This window comes from Callorhinchus milii, unplaced genomic scaffold (genome assembly GCF_018977255.1).
Source record: "Callorhinchus milii isolate IMCB2004 unplaced genomic scaffold, IMCB_Cmil_1.0 Scaffold4, whole genome shotgun sequence".
Taxonomy (NCBI): domain Eukaryota; kingdom Metazoa; phylum Chordata; class Chondrichthyes; order Chimaeriformes; family Callorhinchidae; genus Callorhinchus; species Callorhinchus milii.
This window is the reverse complement of record NW_024704745.1, coordinates 71,482,211-71,509,043: the sequence shown is the minus strand read 5'-3', so window position 1 is coordinate 71,509,043 and position 26,833 is coordinate 71,482,211. Positions and strand designations below refer to the sequence as shown.

The 26,833-nt window shown below is 41.1% G+C and overlaps 1 protein-coding gene across 1 annotated transcript in view; it reads left to right on the top strand.

The window, feature by feature from the left end:
- Positions 1-19,974: 19,974 nt before the first annotated feature.
- Positions 19,975-26,833, top strand: part of stard13a (StAR-related lipid transfer (START) domain containing 13a) — a 112,325-nt gene continuing 105,466 nt past the window's right edge. The window contains exon 1 of the mRNA XM_007891273.2: positions 19,975-20,143. Within this exon, the coding sequence (XP_007889464.1) occupies positions 20,023-20,143 (121 nt within the window). The 5' untranslated portion in view covers positions 19,975-20,022. The remainder of the gene's footprint in view (positions 20,144-26,833) is intronic.

Sequence of the window (26,833 nt, the reverse complement as noted above, 5' to 3'; positions counted from 1 at the left end):
GCTGCCGCGTTCGCCCACAAATATACAGTCAATTCACTTTACAGTGTGTTCTGTGAAGCGCTTTGGGACGTCCTCCTGACGTGAAAAGCGCTATACCAAATGCAAGGATTATTATTAATATTATTAAACTGCATAGCTCTGGCAGTAAATTAGAGAAAACATTTTTTTGTCAAAATGGGGATGTAATCTAACCTGCAGACTGAGCCAATGTGGGATGGGGCTAGAAGAATAACCTGCAAAAGTTACAGTTACTTTCTGCCACTTTTTCTCCACATTATATGTACCCAAATTAAATTGAAAAGGGAAAATGATTAGGTCACAGAGAGGCTACTGAGCAAGCTCTTGGGATCCTCTGGGTTGAGGGTAAAGCTCATCGTGGAATCACTGCTTTGTTAGACTGTCAGGTGCAGCAAGACAAGCCTGTTGGTCTGAGCATCAAGTGTCAAAGGTTTTAAGCTGAGAAGTAACTGGGGCTGCAAAAGGTTAATTCATTGGAGGGAAGATTCCAGATAATTATCTTGAACTCCACAGATGGGAAGCTCTAGTATTACATAAAACTTGTTAAAGCAAACCAGAACATGTGTCCCTTCACAGTGGTTAATTGGTTTGGGCTCGTTGTTAAAATAACTACTGCAGCCTCTGATCTCTGGCCAAAGGGAGGACATATTGATGCTTTGAAACATGCCGGTAAAACTAATTTTAAAATGTTATAACATTATTTGGGAAGAATGAAATCTGCATGTCTAAGTCTGGCAAAGTCTTTACAGTGTTTAAGTACTGAGGGTGGCACAGTGCACTGTACATTGGAGTACATTGATGTCATCGTTGTGATGGGAGGACAGGAGGGTGGGTATGTCACTCTTGTGATGACACTGATAAAAGGACGCAATACTTTGGCTGCTGAACAGATTTGGATGATGAAGGAAGCCCTTTGAATAATTTCATCCTTCTAGAATACACACCATACTGTCCTCCCATCACAACATTGAGCAGGTTTTTTAAAAATGCGTCCAGGGTGCAGGCTTCAACCTCACTTCATGGTAACATGTTCCAGTTGTTAATTACCCTCTTGGTAAAGACAGACTTCTTTGTGTCAGCCCTGAAATTGCCCTCTGGGACTTGTGTTTTCTTACTCTGCTGCCTTGGTGCATTTGAAATTATCTTACATACCTTTACAAGATTCCATCTGAGACATCTCTTTTCAAAATTGAGGAGCCCTACCTTGTCTAATCATTGCTCACAGCTCATTCCTCTAACACTGGGATCATCGTCATTGCTTTCCTCTGCACTACCTGGGTACAAAACCCAATTGTGTTACAGTAACCATTACTGTATGTAATACTTTAAGTATGGCTTGACCAGAGTACTATATAGTTTGAGGATGACTTCAGGGATCTGAACTGAACTGATTTGACAATACCACCAGGCATGGTGTTTGGCTTGTGGTTTTCTGCCTCACACTGTATTGACATGCTGAGCAATGAGTCAACTGATAGTCTTAGATCTCTTTAAGCTTCCTCTTCAGAAACTAATAATAATAATCCTTGCATTTGATATAATGCCTTATCACCTCGTCAAAGTGTCTCAAAGTGCTTCACAGAATATACTGTAAAGTGGATTGACTGTGGATGTTGTGGATAAAGTACTACCACAACCATGGAGTACATGTGTTTCCTATACTTACTTCCCAAACGGAGTACCTTGCATTTGTCTGCATTAAACTTGATTTTCCAGTTATTGCCAGTTTGCTGGTCTGTGTAGATCCTATCAAACGCTCTTTGTACGACCTTCTGCCTCCTCTGAATGTATATTCTCTCCAATTTGGTGCCATCTGCAAATTTAGCTACATGAGATTACATTTATCAATCTAGGTAATTAATGGACAACAATAACTCACATTTATGCAAGCATTCTTCACTCAGGATAGTGTCTTGGATACTTTGGTATATGTCTTATCACTTATGTTATACAAGGAACAGGAGGGATCCTAGTATAGGCCCTCAGGCACCCAGGCTAATACAACAACAGCAACAAAATTACATTTGTATTCCGTCTTTCACGTTGGGAGGACGTCCCAAAGCACTAATACCTCCCCTATTTTGACTCAGTTCCCTTAATAATGCTTCCTCTTCCTTCCTTCAGCCAAATTTCAATCCGTGTCCCATTTCTTATCCTTGATGCCCGCTTTGCGAAGGAGTGTCTCATATCCCATAGCTCAGATAGCATCTCTTCTCTCAGCAGCACAAAGTAGACAGGGGGATGGTTCACCAGATGCATCACCATCTGATGTGTTACCATTCTCAGTCACATTGCTCAAGGGGATTGCACAGCAGAGGTCAGATAATCCCCTCCACCACCATCACCACTGAGTGGGAGGAGAGATCAGGAGAAGGGTCACCCCACCACCTGGGAGTTACTTCACACAAGTATTGGTGAAGACCTAGGAGTAATTTATCCTGCTATTCTCTTAGCTGCAGGAGGCTTGTGGGCCAAGCAGACTAATGGGTGTAAATGAATAATTACAGAATAAACAGCCTTAATAGACACGCTAAAAACACAGAGGTTGTAATTAATGGCCACAAGATCACAAGAAACAAATAAAGAATGCCCTTCAGCTCATTGATCTTATCCTTCCAGAATACCCACCCTTACATTTTCCCATTACAGCATTAACTGGTTTATTAATGGAATCCAGTATCCTGGGTCCACCCTTCCCATATCACTTTCAAACTATTAATTATTCTCGGTGTAAAGGAACACTTTGTCCTGAAATTCCCATTCATAACCCTGAACCTGTGCCTTCTTGAGCTTTCCAAGCTGAAAGTAAAACATTGAGGAAGAAAATCCAGAACAGTAGGCCTATGTAAATCTATACTTGCTCAGTTCTTATTGACCGTCTATAATAATAATAATAATAATAATCTTTGCATTTGATATAACGCCTTATCACATTGTTGAGACATCTCAAAGCACTTCACAGAATATACTGTAAAGTGAAATAATTGTATATGTTATGGCCAAAACTTCTATTCCCATCACGCAGCTTTAAGAAAACAATTAAATGAGGGTAAAAAAAAATTATTTGCTGTGGACATTGACACAAATATTTTGGTTGCTCTTTTTTAATAATAATAATCCTTGCATTTAAAATAGAGCCTTATCCCGTCTTCTAGGTGTCTCAAAGCGCTTCACAGAATATACTGCAAAGTGAATTGACTGGATGTTTTGTGGGCAAAATGTGGCAGCCAATTGGGCATAGTAGTGTTCCATAAACAGTTGTGGATTTAGTGACCAAATTATTATTTCTCTTGAAGGGATTATTACCCCCAGAAAAGCAATCTGCCAATCGACTAACAACTGGGTTCCTACTTACTGCTAACTAAGCAGAGGTGTGTGGAGTAAGGGTTCTCCCCCCAAAAATAATAATAATAAATTGGTCATTCAATCCACCACTGTGTGTGAGACACTGCTGTCCACAATTGGCTGCCGCATTTCTCCCACAAAATATACAGACAATTCACTTTACAGTATATTCTGTGAAGTGTTTTAACATGACATGTAGGAGCAGGAGAAGGCCATTCGGCCCTTCGAGCCTGACCCGCCACTCAATCATGGCTGATCTTCTAATCTAACTCCAGCTAATACCATAACTCTGCCTTATCCCCATATCCCTTAATCCCTTTCGCAATAAGAAATATATCTATCTCAGTTTTGAATATGTTCAAGGACTGAGCGTCAACAGCTCTTTGGGGTAGCGAGTTCCATACATTCACTACCCTTTGAGTGAAAAAGTTCTTCCTCAACTCAGTGCGAAAGGGCTGGCCTCTGATTTTAAGGTTGTGACCCCTGGTTTTAGTTTCTCCAACCAGGGGAAACAATCTCCCACTATCGACTCTATCATACCCTTTGATGATCTTATAGGTTTCTATAAGATCCCCTCTAATTCTTCTATATTCTAGAGAATATAGGCCCAAATTGGTCAACCTATCCTCGTAACTCATCCCCCTCATCCCTGGTACTAACCTAGTAAATCTACGCTGCACCCCCTCCAAGGCAAGTACATTCTTCCTTAAATAAGGAGACCAAAACTGCACCCAGTGAGACATCTCAAAGACTTGAAAAGGCACTATATCAACTGCAACGATTATTATTATATAAGGAAACTTGGCCAACATTTTGACCTGCCCAGGAATCAAACTGAATTTTTATCATCAGAAGCCTAATGTTTTACGTACCAGAATTTCATATCCCGAGGTGCTAAAAATCTTGCTAATTCCAGCTTTACAGGATCAAAGCTTAGGGAAAGCTATCAGGATTTATTTTTTTCAAAGAATTATGTTTGGTTTTGTTTCTGAGTGGTCCTTGATTTGAATTTGTCTGTTTAGCAGTAATGATGAACAGCACTAAATCATTCCAGTGTACTGGTAGGGGGCTTATATTCATGAATAGTTTCCCCCTGTCAAATCAGCAGCATTAAAATAATTGTCAAATTCCATTACGGCCTCCTTCATAATTACATTTGAATGTCCCCAAATTGAGCTAGGACAGCTTTTGTTTCAGATTCCTTGGTTATACTATTCATGGCAGTAATGTTAATCAATTCCAGCCACTGCTCAGCATTGCATTCCGCCAGAGCTAATGAAATTCAGGTGGTAGCCATATCACAGGATTTGCACAGTGCACTGTCGGGCATGGACCACGGAAAAAAGATACCTAGTCTGATATGATCTCTAGCAATTCTTCCATATATACACCAGAGCTCAAAGTAATTGGATTATCCAATAGAAAGGAACATTCTGCATACGCGCAGCTATCACTCCAGCGCAATACTGGGGAGTTCCTTCCAGTGTCCTGCCCTAAAAATCAACAACACAACACCTTTCATATAGTGCCCTTCACATGCGGCAGCGTCTCAGAGAGCTCGAGCAGCTGCTCAACCCCCCAGATAAAATTAGTCATTCACTTCATGGGTGTGTGTGGGACATTCCTGTGTGCAAATTGGCTGCCGAGTTCACCTCCAAATACACAGTATGAAGTAAAATGATAGTTTTACACTCTGGATTCAACCACACAAGCTGAGCTGGATGGAAACTGTGCAGTCCGCAGACTTATTTCACTGAACGATCCTTAAAATTCCAGGAGAGGAGATTCATCCCAAGATTGTATTGCAGTCTGGGTTCCAGTCACTCAATGCCTCACCCAGAGGTCCAGGAAACAAAAATGTGAAGTTAAACTGAGGAGATTTTTTTATCAAAAGATTTTATTTCAAAGATTACACTGATTCACACGTGTATACGTATATTAGCAGCTGCAGATCCTAATTCAATATTAGTCATATCAATCCTCTGTGGAGGGATTTGTAATTCATTTCCTGAGCCAGGTGGCTTTGCATTACTCCAGGGCACTGCTGATAACAGATCAGTCAGCCTGCCTCATCAACAGGACTTGGACAGTCAGATCAAAGTGGGGGCAGGGAATCTTCCTACTTAGCTCCTGTTAATCCTGCAAACAAAAGCCCTAACAAGTGGTACAAGCTGGACAAAACAGCAGAAAGCTTGCCAATTGAATTGATCTCAATGGCAAACTGTGGTTTCAGTTGCTTAAACTCCAGCAGTTACCCCAATACACACTCTGGGGTCCCCAACCCTTGGCTCTTGCCAACCCTTGCCTAATACTCTCTGGAATTAGATAAACAGGATGTATCCCTCCAGGGAAAGAGTGTGCATTCCATTCCAGACACAGGAATGTCCACGTGTAAGTGGCATACATATGTGGAACTAAGTCTAGTTTGGATACTCCTAAGCATGGTGATAGGTTTCCACATATGTCAACACCTGACTTACTGGAAAACAAAGGCAATATGGATGAATTACTCAGGGCTTCGAGAGTAGTTTCTATTAGTTATGGTATTCCATTGACAATGTAAGGGAATAAATACAATTGCTTCTTATCCTATTACTTCTTATTCAGTATTATTTTATTATTGATCTATGTAAATTAACATTTCTAACATAATTTGAAAATCATAAGATCATAGCAGTAAGTAGGAACCTAACTGTTAGTCGATTGGTGGATTGCTTTCCGGGGGTAATAATCCCTTAAAAAAAAGTAAAATAAATAAATAATTTGCTCACTCAATCCATGACTGTTTGGGGTCATTGTTGTGTGGAATTGGCTGCCACGTTTGGCCCACAAAATACAGTCAATTCACTTTAAAATATATTCTGTGAAGCGCTTTAATGCATCTCGACCATGTGATAAGGCGCAATATCAAATGCATGGATTATTATTATTATGAGTATAGGAATAGAAGACAATTAAACCCATCAAGCCTGTTCTGCTAGTTTAACACACATCTTGACATTTCCTCAGTTTTCTCCATATCCCTTAATACACTTGGTTCCAAGTCTCTGAAAGCTCTTTATACACCCCAGTCAGCTCTACAATCTATAGCCTTCTGTGGCAATGCATTCCACAATTCTCACATTTCTTTCATAAAGCAATCGTGCTTTCTGACCTCACTTCAAAACATTTTAGCTCCAATGTTAAGACTAGCTCAGAGTTGTTGTTGTTGTAGGTCCCTTTGGTTTGATTCCTCTAATAGAGTGAAGAGACATCTTCCGACTAGTGTGTCAATTCAGCAACAACAACTTGCATTTATATAGCACCATTCACGCAGGGTAGCATCTCAGGGTGCTTCAATTCCCTTCAATATTTTAAAATCCTCAATCAGATCACCACTTAACCACTCATCTCTAGGCGAGGGTAAACCCGAGTTTACCGAGCCTCTCGTCATCAAAAAGCCCATCATTGCTGATATTGATCTCAACCAGTTTACTAAACTATCTTCCTCAATATGTGTTCCTCAATGTGGGAATTTCACTCCTTGCAATCTGATTGTTTCTCTTTCGTTCTCCAATAATACCTACAAAATTCACACTCAATATTGTACACCTTTCAGTCAATTCTCTGAAGCATTTTGAAGCATTTTTCTAACGTGAAAGGCGCTATATCAGGTGATTATTATATTAAATTCTAAAAATTGCTCAGGTATGTTTCATTCCAACTTTAACTGCCGGGTAGAATGTAGTTTCCCAGATTAGTTGAGATTTCCATAGTTATTAAGTGCGGTTAATGATGTCCTTCATCTAATAAGGGCTTGGATTGCAATCTAGAAGTGGACAGTTTGATGTATTAGGATCACCAACTATATTAGGTAATTGGTTTCTTACACCTTTGTGAAGGGAGGCAGGCATTGGTTTTCATTGATGAATAATGGTTCCACTAATTGCACAGTACATTATCCATCTCTGTCCACTTTGCCTCCTCCCTCCACACCTTCAAAATCAGCCTTAAGAACTATTTTATCAACTATGTTTTGAACACCTCCCACCCCCAATCCCAACTTGGACTCCCAATCAATTGTGTGAAGCGCTTTGGTAAGTCCTCCTGACTTGAAAGATGCCACATAAATGTAACTTGCTATTGTTGTTGCTGTTGAACCAGATTCAAGGGAGTGTCTCTGAAAAGCTCCCGGGCTTTCTTACCAGTGGAATAATTTTTCCATTGAGGTTTTAGTACAATTTGAATGTGTATAAATTTTGTGGAAGAAAAGCTTAGCCACAAAGTTTATTTTTAGATGGGAAAATATGAGTCTGACTTCTTTTCATTACTGCTTTGTATATAAACTGTTTGTGCCATGGACGATGGAAGCTGTCCCAGGCCCAAACACAATGATGGCCAGAAGTGCAAACACAGCTGTTTTTCCAGAGACAGTAATATTCCCTGTGCTGGGTACTTTCCTTTTAGCCTTTTGTCAGTCTTCACAAAATACCCTTAAAGGTACATGAAAATATTTCAATCAGTAATAATCATTTCATATATTTAACAATCATTTAATAAACTCAACCAAATTCAATTTAATATAGTGCCTTTCACGTCAGGAATGGTTGTGCTTGTAGGTGAAACACAGCAGCGAATTTGCACATAGCATTGTCCCATAAACGGCCGTATGGAAAAGATATGTCCTCGTTGATCTTGAACAGATACCCAGAGTTACATACAGTTGCAATTACATACAGTTACGTATATCACCACCCTCCAGCTTTAACAGGATCAGACGTAGGCCAAACACTTCGATATTCAGAAACAAAAATGGAATTTGGATATTTGGTTTTGGATGCCCTTTGTCTCTGAGCAGTGTCCTGGTTGGGGAGGCACAAGATAGGGTACTACATTGGCCTCAACAGCCTTTGGTTGTGTATGAAGATTTCAGCAATGTTTACAAGTGCAGAAATGCACCTTTTTACTAATATCCTTCCATTTAGCCTAGCATCTTTCACTTTGGAAGAACATCCCAAAGTGCTTCACAGAATTTACTATAGAGTGAAGTGACTGTGTATTTTTTGTGGGCGAAAATAGCAGCCAGTTTACACAAAGCAATGTCCCACAAATAACTATCAAGTGAGTGACCAATTTTATTTTGGATGGTTGTTGGATAAGACACCAGGAGAGACTCCCTTCTCTTTCCGAATAGCGCCACGGGATCTTAACATCCAGCAGAATAGGCAGGCATCTCAGTTTAGCATCTCTTCTGAAGGACAGTTTGGCATCTGGGCATGTTCAAGGGACACTGTCATCAGCAGATCCTGAATAAGCTTGGAAAGATTGTTTTCAGGGATTGAAAATGATCTCTGCTTTCCAGATGGGTTTCAGGCTAGCATGATTCAGAGAATTGTGAGTGGGATAATTCAAAACACACTTTAACTTCAAATAAGGATTGGGATTTGTTTAGGAATAATTGAATTTTGATACTCACCAGGGAAAGAAAATTACTCCCTTCAGAAAGCGAAATGGTCAACGTCGTGGCATATGATAATATCAACGGTGATAATAATAATCCTTGCATTTGATATAGTGCCTTATCATATCGTCGAAAATTCTCAAAGCGTTTCACGGGATATACTGTAAAGTGGTTTGTTTAACTGCGTATTTTGTAGGCGAAACGCGGCAGACAGTTGTGCACAGCAATGACCCACAAACAGCTATTGGAGGGAGTGACCAATTTTATTTTGGGGGTATGTTGGCTGGAACACCGGAAGAAACTCCCTTCTTTTTTCGAAAGTACAGTGGGATATTTAACGTCCCCACATGAACAGGCAGTTAGAGACGCTGTTTAACATCTCATCCGAAGGACTGCACCTCCGACAATGCAACACCCTCCCAGCACTGCATTGGGGGTCAGTTTTAGTCTATGTGCTTCCAAGTCCTAATCCCAAATCCACAATCTTGACTCCAAAACTTGAGAATTACAATTAGTGAGTTTTACGTGTGGCGTAGACATTGTTATTATATGGTATTAATCCTGTCTTGCTTTGTCTTGCTGTAAACTGGCTGTAAGAGCTCAGTGTAATACATTAGTGTAATGCTCACTGGTGCAAAATACTGTGTTCTGGTCTGTCAAACACGCTGAGTCCACAAAAGAAAGAGCAGATTTCTGCCTCAGGAGGATGTAACAGCTATAAATATAAATAATGGGCACATGATTGATGATGGGAAGAAGGGTTTCAATATGCCTGCCAACTTTTTGGGAGGAAAATCTAGAGGGGAGGTGAGAATTACCGGCCTTCCACTCCCCACTCACTCAATGAAGCTGCTTCCCACCCACCTCTCTTTACGGCCTCTGCTTCGTGTCCTGGTATATCACCTGGTTAATGTTAGTTGCTTTTGCTAGGATTCAGCCCTATTTTCATTCCCTTTCTCTCTCCAGGGAGAGAAATCAAAGCAACACTACGAGGAAGTGGGAATATCCCAGCCTCTGTTGCATGAGTAAAAGGATAATTATGTTACAAGAAGACTTTTGTGTTGATAAGGCTCAATCACTCACATTCTGGAGGCAAGGATATCTATACTTCCTAATAATGTCCCCTTCCTTTCCCTTGCTGAGAGTGAAAGAAAGTGAAAGACAGAGAGAGCAATGAGACTAAAATAGTAAGAAGGTTATTACATTAAGAGAAGCAACTTATAATTGCATGATAAGAAATATCTTCAGAAGCTGTTATAATTTATAAATATGTCGCACTAATGCGGTGTGCCTGAGCTCACATTCATCCTGAGCTGCAGCTCATGTAATATTCAGTAGATAGTGTAATGTTTGAAAAGAGGGAACCTTTGCATTAGTTTATTAAGCACCATAGGTCTGCAAACCACTGTAATTTGTCCAGCTCATGCCACATGCATATGCATAACAATTTTGCAAGCACTCTATTTAAGTGGCAGCACAACACACAAAGGAGACAACATTCAAAGGCACAGAAACCCAGTTTTGCACCCACGCAGCAGAAACAATGTTTTTATTTAGTGCATATCAGAATTTTTGAAAGAAAGGTTTTTCTTAGAAATGAAAAAGGACTGCCATGCAACATATTTATTGGGAAGAAAGCCCTCATGCTTATTGGGGCGTGGGGGAATGAAATGTTCTTTGTTTATTGGGGTACGTGCAGTGAGGAATCTTGCTTCCAACACACAGAGCAAGTCCATTTGTTCAATAAAGCCTATCGAAGGCACTTATTACTGGTCATTTTCACGTGTGTTTGACAGACCTTTTCTTACCTATTCAAAGCTGACATTCTTACAAAGAGCACAGCCTGAAGATGAGGCTTGCGGTTCTTGACAGCACTGAGCACCCGCACAGAAGTCCAGAGATTTTAACATTTTGTTGAGGGCAGGAGGGTCATTAACCTCATGTTCAAGGCTCCCTTTTGCACAACCACTCCAAATGCCACGGATTAGGAAAATTCCATTGAAGCATGAATGGATAGGAAAGTCCTTGTTAGAAAAGCTGCCCAAAGGAACAGGGCTTGGAGTCACTTATTTTTGGATCCTCATTCAAACAAACAACCAAGAATCATTTTACAAGTGCCAAAGCAACACTTTCATCGCCTGTTTCTGAAGCTGACCTGGCTTAGTTAAGAAGAATTATCTGTCACCCCAGATCAATAAAGTAGGCACAATCCTTCATTATTAGCCAACAAGAATATTCAATAAAATATTTTTAGAACATTTTCACTGTTCATCGGTAATTCAGAGGGAGATATATGGAGGTGCGCTGTGATTGTTATTTTGTAAACAATCAAAGTTACATTCATACCCTTAGTCCTGGGATTGTGTTGTCACAGGCACGGGTACTATTTCGGTATTTCTTAGTGAAATTCCTTAATTTCTTAATAAGGAATCTTATTAGAATTCCTGCCAACCCCTGGGAACTCTGCTCTGGAAGTAAATCATGTAATTATCGCCCACAAAATCCAGTTAATCCACTTTACAAAATATTCTGTGAAGCGCGTTGAGACGTCTCAGTGATGTGATAAGGCTTTATATTAAATGTAAGGGTTATTATTATTATAATTATATCATAATTGCAGTAAGAATTCACCATTTATGTGACTGGAATTCTTTATTAAAGAATCCTGCTGAGAAATACTGTAAACTGAACCTAATTTGGGGATTTGAAGACACTATTGATGTTGACCGTTATTTTCAAGGGTTTCCTGTGATATTCAACTAAAATATCGATCAAAGTATGATATTTTCTGAATTGTTTTATGTTCAAGAAGAAACATGTACCAACATCGTTTAAGTCGATTTAGCTTTTGACTTCCTGTTTACACTAGAATTATGCTCCTCTCTTTCCGAGCACATTTCAGATATTGATCTACACTATTGTGCCTGAGGAGCAGATACTTAGGATTAAAGTACAGAGCAAGATATAGCTGCAGACAAAACAAAGCATTAATTAAGTGCTTCTCGCTTACTGGTCTAAGACGAGAAGGGTAATCAGGTAGGGAATCCAGACTGGGTTCTGCCTTCCAAGTCCACAGTTTGAAGGCAAATACTGTCACATGAGCACAGAGCTATAAGCAGATTCCTCAGGGTGACACTGAAAAGCTGTGAGGCATTTAACAGCTTTGTGTGAGGTCTGCTGTTATTTTTAGAGCTCATATTCAGGATTAAGCTGTCTTGTTTATTTCATGCCCTGTATGAACTCCAGGAAATTATGTGAGAATACATCCAGCAATGGAGCGATTAGGAACACAGAACAGAATTACACAGCACAGTTGAATTTGAATTTCTCTTGCCCAGACTGAATTCAAGCCCAGACTGGCTTTCTTTATAAACATTATTGTAAATTCACCACCTCAGTACACACGTGAGTATCATTATTAAAAGCTATATCATCCTTAAAGAGGTGGGACGTCCTCTTGACGTGAAAGGCGCTGCACAAATGTAATTTTGTTGTTTTATTGGAACAATGATTCATGCCATGTAATGTTTAGACCCAGGTTTGTATTTATGATTCTTGACGTAGAGATTTAAAAAATACACACATATACAAAGTTGTGGTTTGCAGAACAGTTAGCCAAAGGGCAAGGACAGGTAAATGGGACTGAAACGATTGCTCTTGAGAAGAGCCAGCGGACACATGGGTCAAATGGCCTTTTGTGCTATTAATGTCTATGGTTCTGTGGTTTGAAGAAAAACAGTTAATGCTGTGTCAACTGACTCCTTCAAAACATAACCGTATTGGTTTAACCTGGGTCACAGTGTAGGAGATTATAGGAATAGGTACAAATTTTGCTGAAATATTACTCCAAGAGATACAGTGGTTTCTGTGCAGTTGAAGCTTGGGTGAAGGGCTTCCCGTGGAAGGAAGCAGAATATCAACTGGATGAATATCACAGAACCATAGAACTATAAGAATTTACAGCACAGAAAGTCATTTGACCCATCATATCTGTGCTGGCTATTTGAAAGAGTAATCCATTCAATCCCTTTACCTGTATTTTCTCTATATCCCTATAAATTACCCCCATTTAGATGTTTATCTTGTTCCCTCTTGAGAGGTAACATGGATTCTGCCTGAACCTTCACACCCAACAGGGAATTCCACATCCTAACAAGTCTCTGTATTATAAAAATCCTCTTAATCTTCCACTTTGCTCGCTTGGTAATTATCTTAAGCTAATTATTTGAAGCGTTTTGAGACGTCTTGAAGATGTGATAAGGTGCTATATCAAATGCAAGAATTATTATTATTATTAAATTGATGCCCTCTAGTTATTGACTCACCAACCAGCAGAAGTAATTTCTTTGTATCGTCACTATCAAAATGGTTCATAATTTTAAAGACAATTATCAGGTTGCCCTCAGCCCACTATGTTCCAATGACAATGGGGGTAGTTCATCTAGTCTGTGTTTGTAGATAAAACCAGTTATCCTGATATCAATCTAATAAATCTTGTCTGTACATTCTCTATATAAGGCCTTGGCATCCTTCCAAAAGTGGGGTGACTGGAACTTGACAATGCTCTAACTGTGGTCTAACTAACAAACTAACAATGTACACAGATTAAGCATCTTCTCTGGGTTTATATGCTATTTTAAGAAAGATTGAAAACCGACTTCCAAATCTGGCTGTTCCAAATTGCTGCGCTAATAAAGTAAATGTAAACCCAAGTGGAATTTTACCCCACACTCTGTTTAAGATAAAATTTAAGAGTTTCTTCAAGGTCAGCATGTGTGAGTGGTTCAGCTATAAAACCTCACTCCTACCCCTGTCTCTGGTAAACTGAAGAGGCTTCATTCCTTGACAAATTAGTGCAATAGTTGAGAAAGTAATTCTTATAACAATTAGTGTCGCCGTGAAGTAATGAGTTGTTGAGGGAGAATGGTTCTATTTCCAATTGGCAAGCTATCTGCATTTACGCATGCAGGACTCATTTTTAAAATGTCATAATTTTATAAATAGACTATTTAATTAATTCCTTATTTTAATCACTCCCCTCTCTCCCAGTTCTTTAGATTTGACTCTGCTGAGGATCACCATTGTGCGGCAATATCAGTCAGAAACTGGTTCATTTCTACCAGTGTCTTGAGATGGTCTCACTCTGTGAGAAGTAAATTCTAATCCTGCATGAAACTAGCCTTTACATGTGATTTATAGTTCTTCATTTTACAATTGGGAATGAAGTTACTTTGCTGCAGAGCGTGTGTGTGTGTGTATGTGTGTGTGTGTGTGCGGGCGGGGAAAAGGGGCAATATCAACAGACGTCATGCCAGTCTCAGGGGCCAAAAATGCTCTGTTGCTCTAGTGCAAGGTGACTGGAAAAACAAATTCAGCAAATTACTGGACACATTGGTAATGAGGTTACTTCTGCGTTTGTCCTTCAAGGTAGACAATGCCCTCTATTAGAAAGTTAGACAATAACAGACACTTGAGATTAATTGAACATCTGTAATTCAGGAATTTAAAACAATGTCCAGATACAATTTGCTTTTGATACATGGGCAGAAAAAGATGCATCTCAACAACAACAACAACAGGATTACATTTGTATATCGCCTTTCACGTCAGGGGGACGTCCCAAGGCGCTGGAAGCCTTATTGACCAAATGTCAACTTGAAACTGTGAAGCCCCTATTCTCCAGTGTTTCTGGACTGATCATAATGATTGCAAGTGAAATTTGTCACCTTGACCCCCAGAACACTCAGGTATCAATATGAACAGAGTTCAGTCATTAGGTTCTTTCCTTCCTGGCTCTTTCAGTGTCATTCTGAATATAAGCACATCAGTTATTCAAATGAGATCACAGGTCAACCACTAATTAGTTTCTACTCTGAGTAAATATTATTTACACCATGACATCAGGATTGCTTCATCCCCTGGATGTTTGGGTGTTGATGCTGTTGCAATAGAACATATGCCAAACAACAACAACAACAACAACAACAACAACAAGATTCCATTTATAAAGCGCCTTTCACGTCAGGAGGACGTCCCAACCACCTATACTGTATATCTATCATTACATTTTGTTCACCAACAAAATATAGTCACTACACTTTGCAGTAAATCCTATGTATCCACACATTTGCAATTTCCGCCTCGATTTTTCCAATACACTCCTCGCCATTCTCCTGATAAAATCCAACTAATTCAAACTCCACACCCCCATCACACAGTCCTTGCCAGGCTCCACTGGCCCACTTTTGCAGAACGGATCGATTTCAAGATCCTCTTATTCACGTACAATCGCTTCCTGACCTAGCACTTTCCTACCTCTCTGACCTACTTACACCCAACTCCTCTTCCCACCACTTCACTCAGTTTGCTCTGATCTCTTGGACATCCCTGGAACTCTCCGTGGCTGTGCCTTCAGCCAGCTTGCCCCGAATCTATGGAATTCTCTGCCTCAATCTCTCTTTGCCTCCTCTTTGCCTGTTTTCCATGAAGACCTTCCTCTTCGACCGTGCCTTTGGTCACCCCCCCCCGTCCTTGGCTCAGCATCAAGCTCAGGCACTGTTCAGCACTCTGAGATGTTACACTGCTTGAAGGGCGCTGTATAAATCCAAGTTGTTGCTGTGGTGAAGAGCTTTGATGTGAAAGGTGCTGTGTTAAATACAAGGATTAGTATTACAAGGAAATAGATTTCAATGCATCTTTCTAAATTGCACTGTCACTACTCTCGACAGTATTTATCTGTGAAATGATGTGATACATTTTGAGGGGATAAAACATTACGAAAATCCAAGATTCCCTTGTTGCTACGTAAATTTCCACTGGTCTCAAAATTACTGTGTCCTATTAGAATGGCAAAAACATCACCACCATCCACTGATATGTTGTTAACCTATTTCTGGATGATAGCTAATGGCAAATGTCACGTCCACAGTATTAATAGGAAGCTTCATAATGAATCTGAAGGTTCTTTTCAATTCCTAAGAAAAACCAGGATCAATGTGTTCTCATCATTCCAATTGTGTGTGTGAGGAAAGTGGGTGGGGCAGTCAAATGGATTTGGAGGATAAGTTTGTAACCTGAGTTTAAGCGACGGAGACTTACCTAAACTGTGCTGTAAACATGTGATGTCTGCAGGACTGGTTGATTTATATTTCTTCCTTACTTTTTGGTTCTTCTATCCATCTATTCCTGCCCTTCCCTGCATATATATATATATATATATATACACACACACATACCTGGTCCTAGGATCATTACTGCTTTAGTAGAAACATGTCCAAATAGCCCAACACAGCTCACCCCCTTCCTCTAGTGCTGGAAAATGCCTGGCTTCTGCTCCACATCTCCTCCTGATGGATTGTGACAGATCAGGAATTTCCTGTGCAGTGAATTGATGATGGTGGTGATGGGTTAGGAGGGTAGAAATGAATAATAATCATAATAAAATTGCATCCAGGTCTAGATTTACTCTATTTTCTTAGCATTTTGATGCATCCAGAACTTAACAAATTCTTAAATAGTCTTCAGTTTGAAGTCTTTTTTTGTAAGTCATTATACACGTGTACTTTATTCATATACAAATGGTTGATGTATCATTTAAAGTCTGCAACACAAGAACCAGTCTGTTAATTATTTAATAGCTATTTTACTTTTTCAGAATATTGCTTTATTTAAATGTGTGGACTCTGAAAAGTTCATCAAATACATTGGCATTCGTTGCAATTACATTTAATTTAATGATCTGGAATTTGTATTCCCTGGAATGAGGAAATACCGTTGCAGGGAGAGTCTAGATAGATTTTGTTTTCTTTGGAGCTCAGAGACTGAGAGAGGGTATGATAGGGATATATATAAGATGATGGGAGGCTTAGGTAGGATGGATAGGGAAAGATTATTTCAAGTGGTCATATATGTGTGTGTTGGGGGTGGGGGGAAGATGGGGGCTTAACTTAGAGCATTCAATGGTGGCAGAGCCTGACTCCAAGCCGGGTGTGGGTGGATAAGCACAGACAAAAAGGAGGGTTTTCAGGCAGGAATTGAGAAAGGGGAGAGAGTGGACAAAGCGGAGGGATTGAGACGGAGTGTTCCAGAGCTTTGGGGTGTAGTGGCTGAAAGCGTGATCTCCAATGGTAGAGCGAAGGGTGTGAGGGACAAGTAGGAGGTCGGTGCCAGTTGAGCGGTGGTGGATTGGGGAGTGAGGAGGTTGGAGAGGTAGAGAGGTGCCAAGAAGTGAAGGGATTTGAACACGAGCATGAGGATCTTGAAGTCGATCCGTTTGGTGATGTGGAGCCAGTGGAGCCTGGCCTGAACTGGTGAGATGGGGGTACAGACCTTGGTCTGGGTAAAAATAAGATGGATTTTTTGAATGGTGGAGCTGGGGAGACTGGCGAGCAGTGTGTTAGAGTAATCCAAACGGGAGGTGGCAAACGCATGGACGAGGGTTTCGGCTGCATTTGGGGTAATGTGCGGTCGGAGGCGGGCAATGTGGCGGAGGTGGAAAAAGGCAGTCCTGGTCAGGGACCGGAAGTGGGGAAGGAAGGACAACTAGGGGTCGAACCGGACGCCTAGATTGCCATTGGCTCGGTGAATCTGAGAAGAAAGAAGAGAGGAAAGTACGTCCATTATTTAAGGAATTCATTGTTGTGTTGAGTTAAAACAAATTGCTTTCTTTTCTGGAAGATCTGCAAAAGATTTGTAGAAGCTGAGATTTCCATACACTGTCATCACACTTTACATTTATCCTGTGAATCGCTACGAGATGTCCTGCTGACATAAAATGTGCCATATCAAATGCACAGTTTATCATTATAAACTGCAAGGATTATATTTATTATTATTACCAACCACCCTCTGTTTTGCATGTATCTGGAATGTAGACGAGTTGATCTACTCAAGTGATTTAGTTGTGTCATTATATCCTTAAACAATTTAAAAAATTTAAGAAAATTTTTTTCTCCTCCTTTCCTCTCATGAAATGTTTGACTCGATTTTCCTTCTTCTGAGGTACGGTTCTACAGTTGCCAGGTACTAGCCTATACGTCACTAATGGCCATTAATATATTCATCTTTGAGACTTGCGCAGTGTGAACAGTCCATTAAGCCATGGACTGAGCTGGATACTGTCATCAGCTGACTCCTCACACTTGTGCTTCCCAGCAGTTCATTGGATAGGGATCAGGAGCAGAAACCATGGCTGATTTTTCCCTTCCTTACCCTGGGTGCTGTCGCCACTGTTATTATCTGTCTGCCATTAGAGCTAGTAATGATAATACTAATCCCTGCATTTGATATTGTGCCTTATCACATAGACAACATGCCTTAAAGCGCTTCACAGAATATACTGTAAAGTGAATTGAGTGTATATTTATAGATATCCACTAATTCAGCATAAATCAAGGATACAACCTGGGAACTTCCAAAAAGACCCTGGGGAAATCATACGATCATCTTGGAGTATTCAATACTCTGTTTAACACAGTCACTACATCTAGGACAATGGGACACAGACTCAACTCTCAAGCAGCAAAGTAATCAGACAGATTAGATTGAATGATGTTCACCAGTAATGAATAAATTGAATAGACTAACAAGGAGGTACAGTTCCAGAGGGTGTGGGGTAGAGGTGGGGGTGAGTGTGGGGGGTTGGCACAATTTCTGCAGGGACGTCTTAAAATAAAATTATTTATTGTAGCTTTGGAACTGGCTGTATGGATCACAGTGGTACTCTGCATTCCTTTGCACCTTTTTATGGCTCACTTGATAAAGTCGCTAAGCATCAAGCAGACTGAATAAAACAAGTTAGTGACTGGTTTATCAGCACTCAGTCCAAGGCAATTCATGAGAGGTGGGGGAGGGAGTGAAAATAGGATATTTCATAACAGATTCCATGTGATAATTTTCATATGGGACCCGTAATGAAACATTACATTTTTCAGCCCCCATGATACCATTTACCATTGAAATAAATTTAGTGGAGGAAACCACAAAATATACAGTCAATTCACTTTACAGTATACTCTGTGAAGCTCTTTGACACATCTCAACGATGTGATAAGGAGCTATATCATATGCAAGGATTATTATTATTATAACCAGACATTTTTTTAAAAACCTTAGCCAGTTTACTTCTGCCTGAATTGCATGTAAATGAAGCAAGCTATGCATGCTTTTTGATGATAATGATAATAATAGTCCTTACATTTGATATAGCGCTTTATCACGCCGTTGAGATGTCTCAGAGCGCTTCACGGAATATACTGTAAAGCGAATTGACTGTAGATTTTGTGGACGTAATGCCAAAGAGTCCTGGATCGAGTGATCACATTTGTTTTGAGGGATTATTACCCCCCGGAAAGGGATCCGCCAATCGACTAACAACTGGGTTCCTACTTACTGCTCGTAAACATGTTACATACACTGTAGATATATATATATATATATAATTGCTCTAAATGAAACTGAGTACACATCTTGTGGATTTTAATACGAAAAAGTACCAAGTTCTTGAGAGTGAGTGAGTGAGTGAGTGAGTGAGTGAGTGAGAGTGAGTGAGAGTGAGTGAGTGAGTGAGAGTGAGTGAGTGAGTGAGTGAGTGAGAGTGAGTGAGTGAGTGAGTGAGTGAGTGAGAGTGAGAGTGAGTGAGTGAGTGAGTGCATCTCTTGCTGGGACAAGGGGAGAGGGGAGAGAGAGGAAGGGAGAGAGAGAGAGAGGGAGAGAGGAGGTTTGCGCTGCAGAGGAGCAGAGGCCCCTCCCAGTGGCGAGTGCCATCGCGTCAATGGGAAAGTCAAAGCGCTCTCACATCTGGTACAGTTTGACTGGGAGGAGGAGAGAGAGAGAGAGAGGGAGGGAGGGAGCACAGGCTGGGGGTCGGTCCTGAGACACACACACACACACACACACACTGCCAGAGCAGCTCCTGCGGGCGGGGAAGGGAAGGGAAAGCGTGAGAACCAGCGAGACACCAGCGAGTGGCTGCCATGTACCATCAGCACCTCATCCACAACTGTGTACCACAGCACAGCCCGACTCCGAGCCCTCACCCAACAGCAGCGCACTGACTGCAGGGGCTCACCAGCTGCTGCTGGGGTTGGTTTGGGAGGGAGGAGAGGGACAGAGAAAGAGAGTGCCATGGAGTAGCTGCTTTTGTTATTTTTTTTTTTTTTTTGGGGGGTGGGGGTTGGGGGGGAAAGGGGGAGCATCACACCATCTTTGGGACAGAAGGGATGGCCCATCGGAAATCTGCGAGGCATCAACTGAGGAGATCCTTCAGCGAACATCTCAAGGATTCCACCGCCAAAGCCTGGGATTTACTGTGGAAAAATGTCAGGGAGCGACGCATAGCAGGTCAGTCAGACAGACAGTCAGACAGACAGACAGACAGACAGACATCAGTCAGTCAGACATCAGTCAGACAGACAGACAGACATCAGTCAGTCAGACAGACATCAGTCAGTCAGACATCAGTCAGACAGACAGTCAGACAGACATCGGTCAGTCAGACAGTCAGACATCAGACAGACAGACATCAGTCAGACAGACAGACATCAGTCAGACAGACAGACATCAGTCAGACAGTCAGACATCAGTCAGTCAGACAGACAGACATCAGTCAGTCAGACAGACAGACATCAGTCAGACAGTCAGACAGACAGACATCAGTCAGTCAGACATCAGTCAGTCAGACAGTCAGACAGACAGACATCAGTCAGTCAGACAGTCAGACATCAGTCAGACAGACAGACATCAGTCAGACAGACAGACATCAGTCAGTCAGACATCAGTCAGACAGACAGTCAGACAGACAGAGTCAGACAGACAGACAGACTTCAGTCAGACAGACAGACAGACAGACAGACTTCAGTCAGTCAGTCAGACAGACAGACAGACAGTCAGTCCTCAATCAGGATTGCAAACACAACACAGACACACAGGGCATCAACTTTTATTTCTCCCCCAAAACACTCTTCACCCTCTCAACAAAATATCTGGAACAGAGGAGAGAGGGGGAGAGGGGGAGAGAGAGCACAATGTGACATGGACGAGGCTATAGGATCCCGTCCGCAGTGTCTGTCAGTCAGATTTGGCTGCACTCAGATAAGAAAAGGTAACTTTGATTTAAATGTGTGTGTGTTTTCCTCCCTCCCTCCCAGTCTCCCTCCCTCCCTCCCTCCCAGTCCCCCTCCCTGTCCCTCCTCCCTCCCAGTCCTCCCTCCCCCTCCCTGTCCCTCCCAGTCCCCCTCCCTGTCCCTCCCTGTCCCTCCCTCCCTCCCTCCCTGTCCCTCCCTGTCCCTCCCAGTCCTCCCTCCCTCCCTCCCTCCCTCCCTGTCCCTCCCAGTCCTCCCTCCCAGTCCTCCCTCCCTGTCCCTCCCAGTCCTCCCTCCCTCCCTGTCCCTCCCAGTCCTCCTCCCTCCCTGTCCCTCCCTCCCCCTCCCTGTCCCTCCCAGTCTCCCTCCCTGTCCCTCCCTGTCCCCCTCCCTGTCCTCCCTGAAAGTTTGAATGGAGCGCTTCCTGCGGTGTTGCGGTGTTCAGTGCTGACTGTGCGCTGTCGTCTCTCTCAAACGATAAACGCGATCAGTTATTTTATGCAACAAGTTTGCAGTTCGTCTTCTGGTGAAAGCTGCTTTGAAGGGGGTTGGAAGAATGGTGCATGTTTGCACAGTTATCCTCTGGGCATTTCCTCCCCCCCCCCCCCCCCCCCCCCCATTAGCTGTAAGAGTTGGATTTGGATGGTAGAGTTGACCTGCCCAGTAAACTGGTTTGCAGCTGGGAGTCAATATGCACAGAGCTGTGTGTGCTGTAAAGCCAGGCCATGTCAGTCCCTCTGATCAGCCTGTCACCAAGAGCAAGTGCAAACACAGCCCAAGGCTGGGGTGGGGGGGTGGGGGGGGGTTTGCAAACTTTTAAAAAGATTTTTCTTGTGCGTGGTTCACAGGTATCATTTCTTCAGACTTCAGCGCGAAGCAGATACGAGAGGGCTGAGTCGACTGGCGGTTGGTTCACTTTCCCGGGGTAATAATCCCTCCCCTCAACAAAATAATAATCATAATAATAACTTGGTCAACTCAATCCATGACTGTTTGCGGGACGTCGCTGTGCACAATTGGCTGCCGAGTTTCGCCCTCAAAATACACAGTCAATTCACTTTACAGTGAAGCGTTTTGAAACGTCTCAACAACGTGATAAGGTGCTATATCAAATGCAAGGGTTATTATTATTATTATTAGAGAGGCTGCCAGAAGTCAGTCAGTGTGACTGACAGTGGCTGGGATAATGCCTCTTAATGGAACAGCTTATAAATACTGCAGATGCTGATTTCGGGGGATAATCTAATTACTCCTGTGTGCAAAGCAAATGTAGGGGAGCATCCAGCAAAAAAGCATGGATCTTAGCAGCCAGCTGTCAACTAAGCTGATGCAGGCTGCGTAGCAAAGGATTGGGGCATGTTGCCATTATTTATATAACTGTTATCTTACTCAGAGAGTGTTGCAGGCATCACAATGAAATCTGTGCCATCTAAGTGACTTTAGAGTCAGCAATTTCTAAGCATTTCTAATTGACTTTTTTTTAAAAATGGAAAATTATCCCACCCACTTTGAATAAAAGAAACCTGCTCTGTAGCAACCTCTCTAAATGTACTATAGTTGGCGCGCTCAGATGACCAGTCACTGGGAGTAAGGATTCTTCCCATTCAGCTCCTGTTAACCTGGCAAGCCCAAATCCTTGGGGTGGGATTGGTGGGGGGCGTTTCATGGAAGCCTGTGCAAAATAAAATTGATTAGTTTTACTCTGAAAATTTTTAATTCTACCAAGCTAAAACAAGCTGCTTGTTGAAACTACAAATAAAAACGCAAACCTGAGATCAATATTAAACGTTGATAATATGCACAGGTATAAGTTACTACAAAGCTTCTTGTGTTTATGGTGACAAAATAACATTCAAAGATAAATGGGCAATTTTTGCCACCCCCACTCCCTCCACTACACAACATAAAGCAGGCAAATGATGCCTATACTGTATTTCAGATTAATTTGCTTCTCCACAAAGCTGGAGCTGTGACTTTTGTGTGGGTGTGTGGAGGGTGGGGGCGCATGGAGATAGAGGTGAATCACGGAGAGTGAGTAATGTTTCAGGAAGTCTCTGTGTACAAGTGCAATACATCTGGCCAGCAGACCCCCAGACAAAATTGGTCATTCCCCTCATGGCTGTTTGTGGGACATAACTGGGTGCACATTATCTGCCACGTTTGCCCAACAAATACACAGTCACTAAACTTCATAGTAAAATCCTGAGAAGCACTTTGAGATGTCCCAACAATGTGACAGAGTAGTGTATCCAATGCAAAGATTATTATATTAATATCTTAAGTAATGTGAGAAGATGCTATGTGGACCAACAAAAATGGAACACAAAATCTTTACATGTCCATTTGTCCTTATTCCAAGCTGTAGTTGCATCATCTTACAGGAGCAATTAAGTGCTCCAATTACCATTCAAGCATTGACTGAGTGATGTGAGTTTTCCAAATAGGAAACAGGTTTCATTTAGGGTCAGTGCATGAGCAGCAACTGTAACAGAAATCAGACGGGGAGGCTGTGGCAAGATGCAGACCTCAGGAAGTTAGTTCTTCTAAAATTGAGGGACAAACAACTAAAAAGGAATAATTAATTGGATTTGCAAATGGAAAAGGACTTAATACTTAATGCAGTAATGGACCTAATTCAGGCCCACATCCAACAGCACAAATACGCAGAATTAGCTTGGGTTCCCAGGATGCTGTGTGCAGGGCTCTATGTTAGTGTAAATTGTTGGTGTTGGTGTTTAGTGCCAAATGTGCAAGGCTGTAGCTTTGGGAGAGAGCAGGAATGAATCTACAATGTGTGTTAATGGGGGTCTGTACACACACTGACAACTGCCTGTTTCTGGTAACCAGAAGCATGTGTGTGAGTGACCTGAGAGAGTGCCACTCTGACATGTTTACTTACCAGACCAGAAGATTCTGTAGGTTAATGAGAATGCTGCTGGGATTCCTCATGAAGAAATCCAACAACAGCCTGCATTTATACAGTGCCTTCATGTGGGCTAGGGTCTTGAACCTAGTTAAGAAATTGCCACAACAATTCGACCCATTTAGTTATATCTCCGGTAGATCGATGAAGAGCATGATTTGGGGAGACTGCAATTTATCGTTTCATTCCTTATTTATATTCTGACAATTTGCGTGAATTTCATGATTTTATACAGGCAAAAAGAAGCTCTTGGAATGGCATTGCAAGAGATTTGTGGTGTGCAGCGAGTGACAACATTAAAAAAAAGCTTAGAAAGTATGACTTGCTTTCTGATGTTATAAAAGTAATAAACTCCCTTACTGTGGACAGCTAAGAATAATACTGTGCTTCCAAACTGACCTGAGTTTTGAAATTCAAATGACTGGAGACTAGAAAGAGATTCAGTTGTGCCAGCCAGCCTTTATGCTCTTTCAGGAATATTTACATTTATTTTTTGTCAGAATAGAAAATAGCTCTCTGTGGAATCAGAATCCTCAAAATCACACAGAATGATTGCACAATGGAAGTATTATCTGCAGAAACAGAATGTTTCAAATTGAGCAATATTTCTGGCACGGTGCACAATTGGGACCACAGTCCCTAATCCACTGAGCGCTGATCTGAATGACCCTTTTCAGTGCTCAATGAAATAGCACCTGTCTCCCATTATATCAAATCCCTCTCAACAAACTGTCCACTTCTAAATGCTAAACATTATATTGAATAACAATCGTAAGTGTATAAAATCTCTAGGCATATCTTTGTTACGCATTCTCTCAATGAAGTGAAATCAGGCATATCCTTTTATATTTTTTCCTTTGGGTTCTGGGATTTGGCTATAGTATTAAAAAGTGTTCCATGATTAAATATGTGGCACTCTGCTGAAAGGAATCATACTGAAATACAATTTTACAAGACTTTTTTAAAAGCTATATTCACACAAGTACCAATGTGTTGAAAGACTAGATAAGTGAATTAAGGGAGAGGATGGTAAGATATATCATAGAGGAACAAGATTTGGCAGATGTGTTAAATAGATTTTTCACACTAGTTTTCAAAATTGAAGTTTCAGGTCAAATTCCAAATCTAGCTGTTTTTAGCTTGGCTTGAAAATCCTTAACAGAAGTAGATATCAGTAGATTGTATGTTATGACGGAAGACAATGGAATTAAATGCTAACCAAACAGCTGGGAATGGAAGCAGTAAAGGGTTGAAAGGGTTGATTTATATTTTTAAGTGCTCCAAAAACATTTGCTACAGTTGAGGACTGGAGAGTAAAACCATTATCCTGTTATTCAACAAAGTAATGAGACACAGGACTGGAAATTATAGACCAGTTAGCCTAATACATAAGAAATACTATCATTGTTCATCTAAACAGCATAGAGGTGAGAAAGAACCATCAACATGGATTTAGAAACAACAGATCATACTTCATGAATCTATTGAAATTCTTTGAGAAAGTAATGAATATGGACTATCCAGTGTACTTCATTTTGGATTTTCAGAAGGCGTTTCATAAAATTCCACATGCAAGATTGAAAAGAGATTCTAATTTGGGTGAGAGAATATAGATTACTCTTTCTTTCCATTGATACCATTTATTACTAGACTTGACAATGGCCTTCTATAAATATGTTAATATGTGTTCACATCTCTCAGAAGCAGACGGAGTCTTCTCTAATAGCAAACTGGGTGATACTATCTTCTTTATTAGTAAAGCTTTAACCAGGTTTAACTCATATTACATTTAGTAATTAATATGATAAAGGCTATGCCTTCAGTAGCTCTGTCCCTTTTAGTAAGGGGTAAGAAATTAATTTTCGTGACAAAATCAAAAAACAACTGAACCAGACCTAGATTTATTTAATAGTTAGATTTAAATAATTTAGATGGCGTGCACAACAAAAAAGCACAAATGTACATTCATAATAATCTTTTCATTTGTTATTGGTGTCTACAAGCACACAGTCATTGGACTTGACAATAACATTCTGAAGTTCTTTCAGATGATTCAACAATATGATTATGCACTATATCAAATGCAAGATTATTATTATTTAAGCTTGGTGGCCTGGTTAATAATATGAGATAATATAATATATGTGTCCCACACAAGACCATGATGTGAATCCCAATTAATCTGGAGAATTGTTAGTCTGGATACTGGGAAAAACTCCTTTTTCTTCTGTTAGTGTCATGGAAGGAATCTATAATACCAACCTGAAGAACAAGCAGAAAGAGCCCTCAGTTTAATATCTCACTTGACGGACAGCATCTCTCCCAATGCAGCACTCCCCCAGGACTGCACTGAGGTGTCAGCCGAAACTGTGAGCTCATGTTTAAAGGACTTGCACCCACAACCTTCTGACCCAGACACGAGAGAGTGTCACTGACTAAGCCAATCTAATGTCAGTTGGTAGAAGTGAAGACTGAAGGGGGTGGGTGTGATCACTGATGATTCATTGAAGATTCCCGGACATTGTAAAGTTACTGTCAACAAATGCTCATTTCTAATCAGCTAAATTCTGTCTTGAGGACATTTGACTTTTGGTCGAAAACTATCATTCTAAACACGTATGCAATAGATCAGAGGAAAGGCCACATTGTGCGCCATTTTGAGCACCCTTCAAAATGGCATTGAAATACTGGTTCAGAGAGAAGCATTTAGAGTAACTCTGGGACTTAGAGCTCTTTATGAGGAGAGGCTCACAATTTAGATTTGTTTATATTGAACCAAGTGAAGTGAGTAGGAGCACAATGAGAAGCTACCAGAATGCCAATGTTAGGGAACAATTTGGCTACTGCTGTGAGATCAGAAATAAGGTTTAAAAGTTTGCTTTTGTCACAGAGTAGGGGGCATGTGAAACAGATTCCCAGGCAATGCTGTATCAATTAAAGTGCTTTGAAAATAACTAGATAGGTATCTGTTGGGGAATGGCATGTGGAGGGAATAAATGATGGTACACACTGATCAGAACAAAGTCT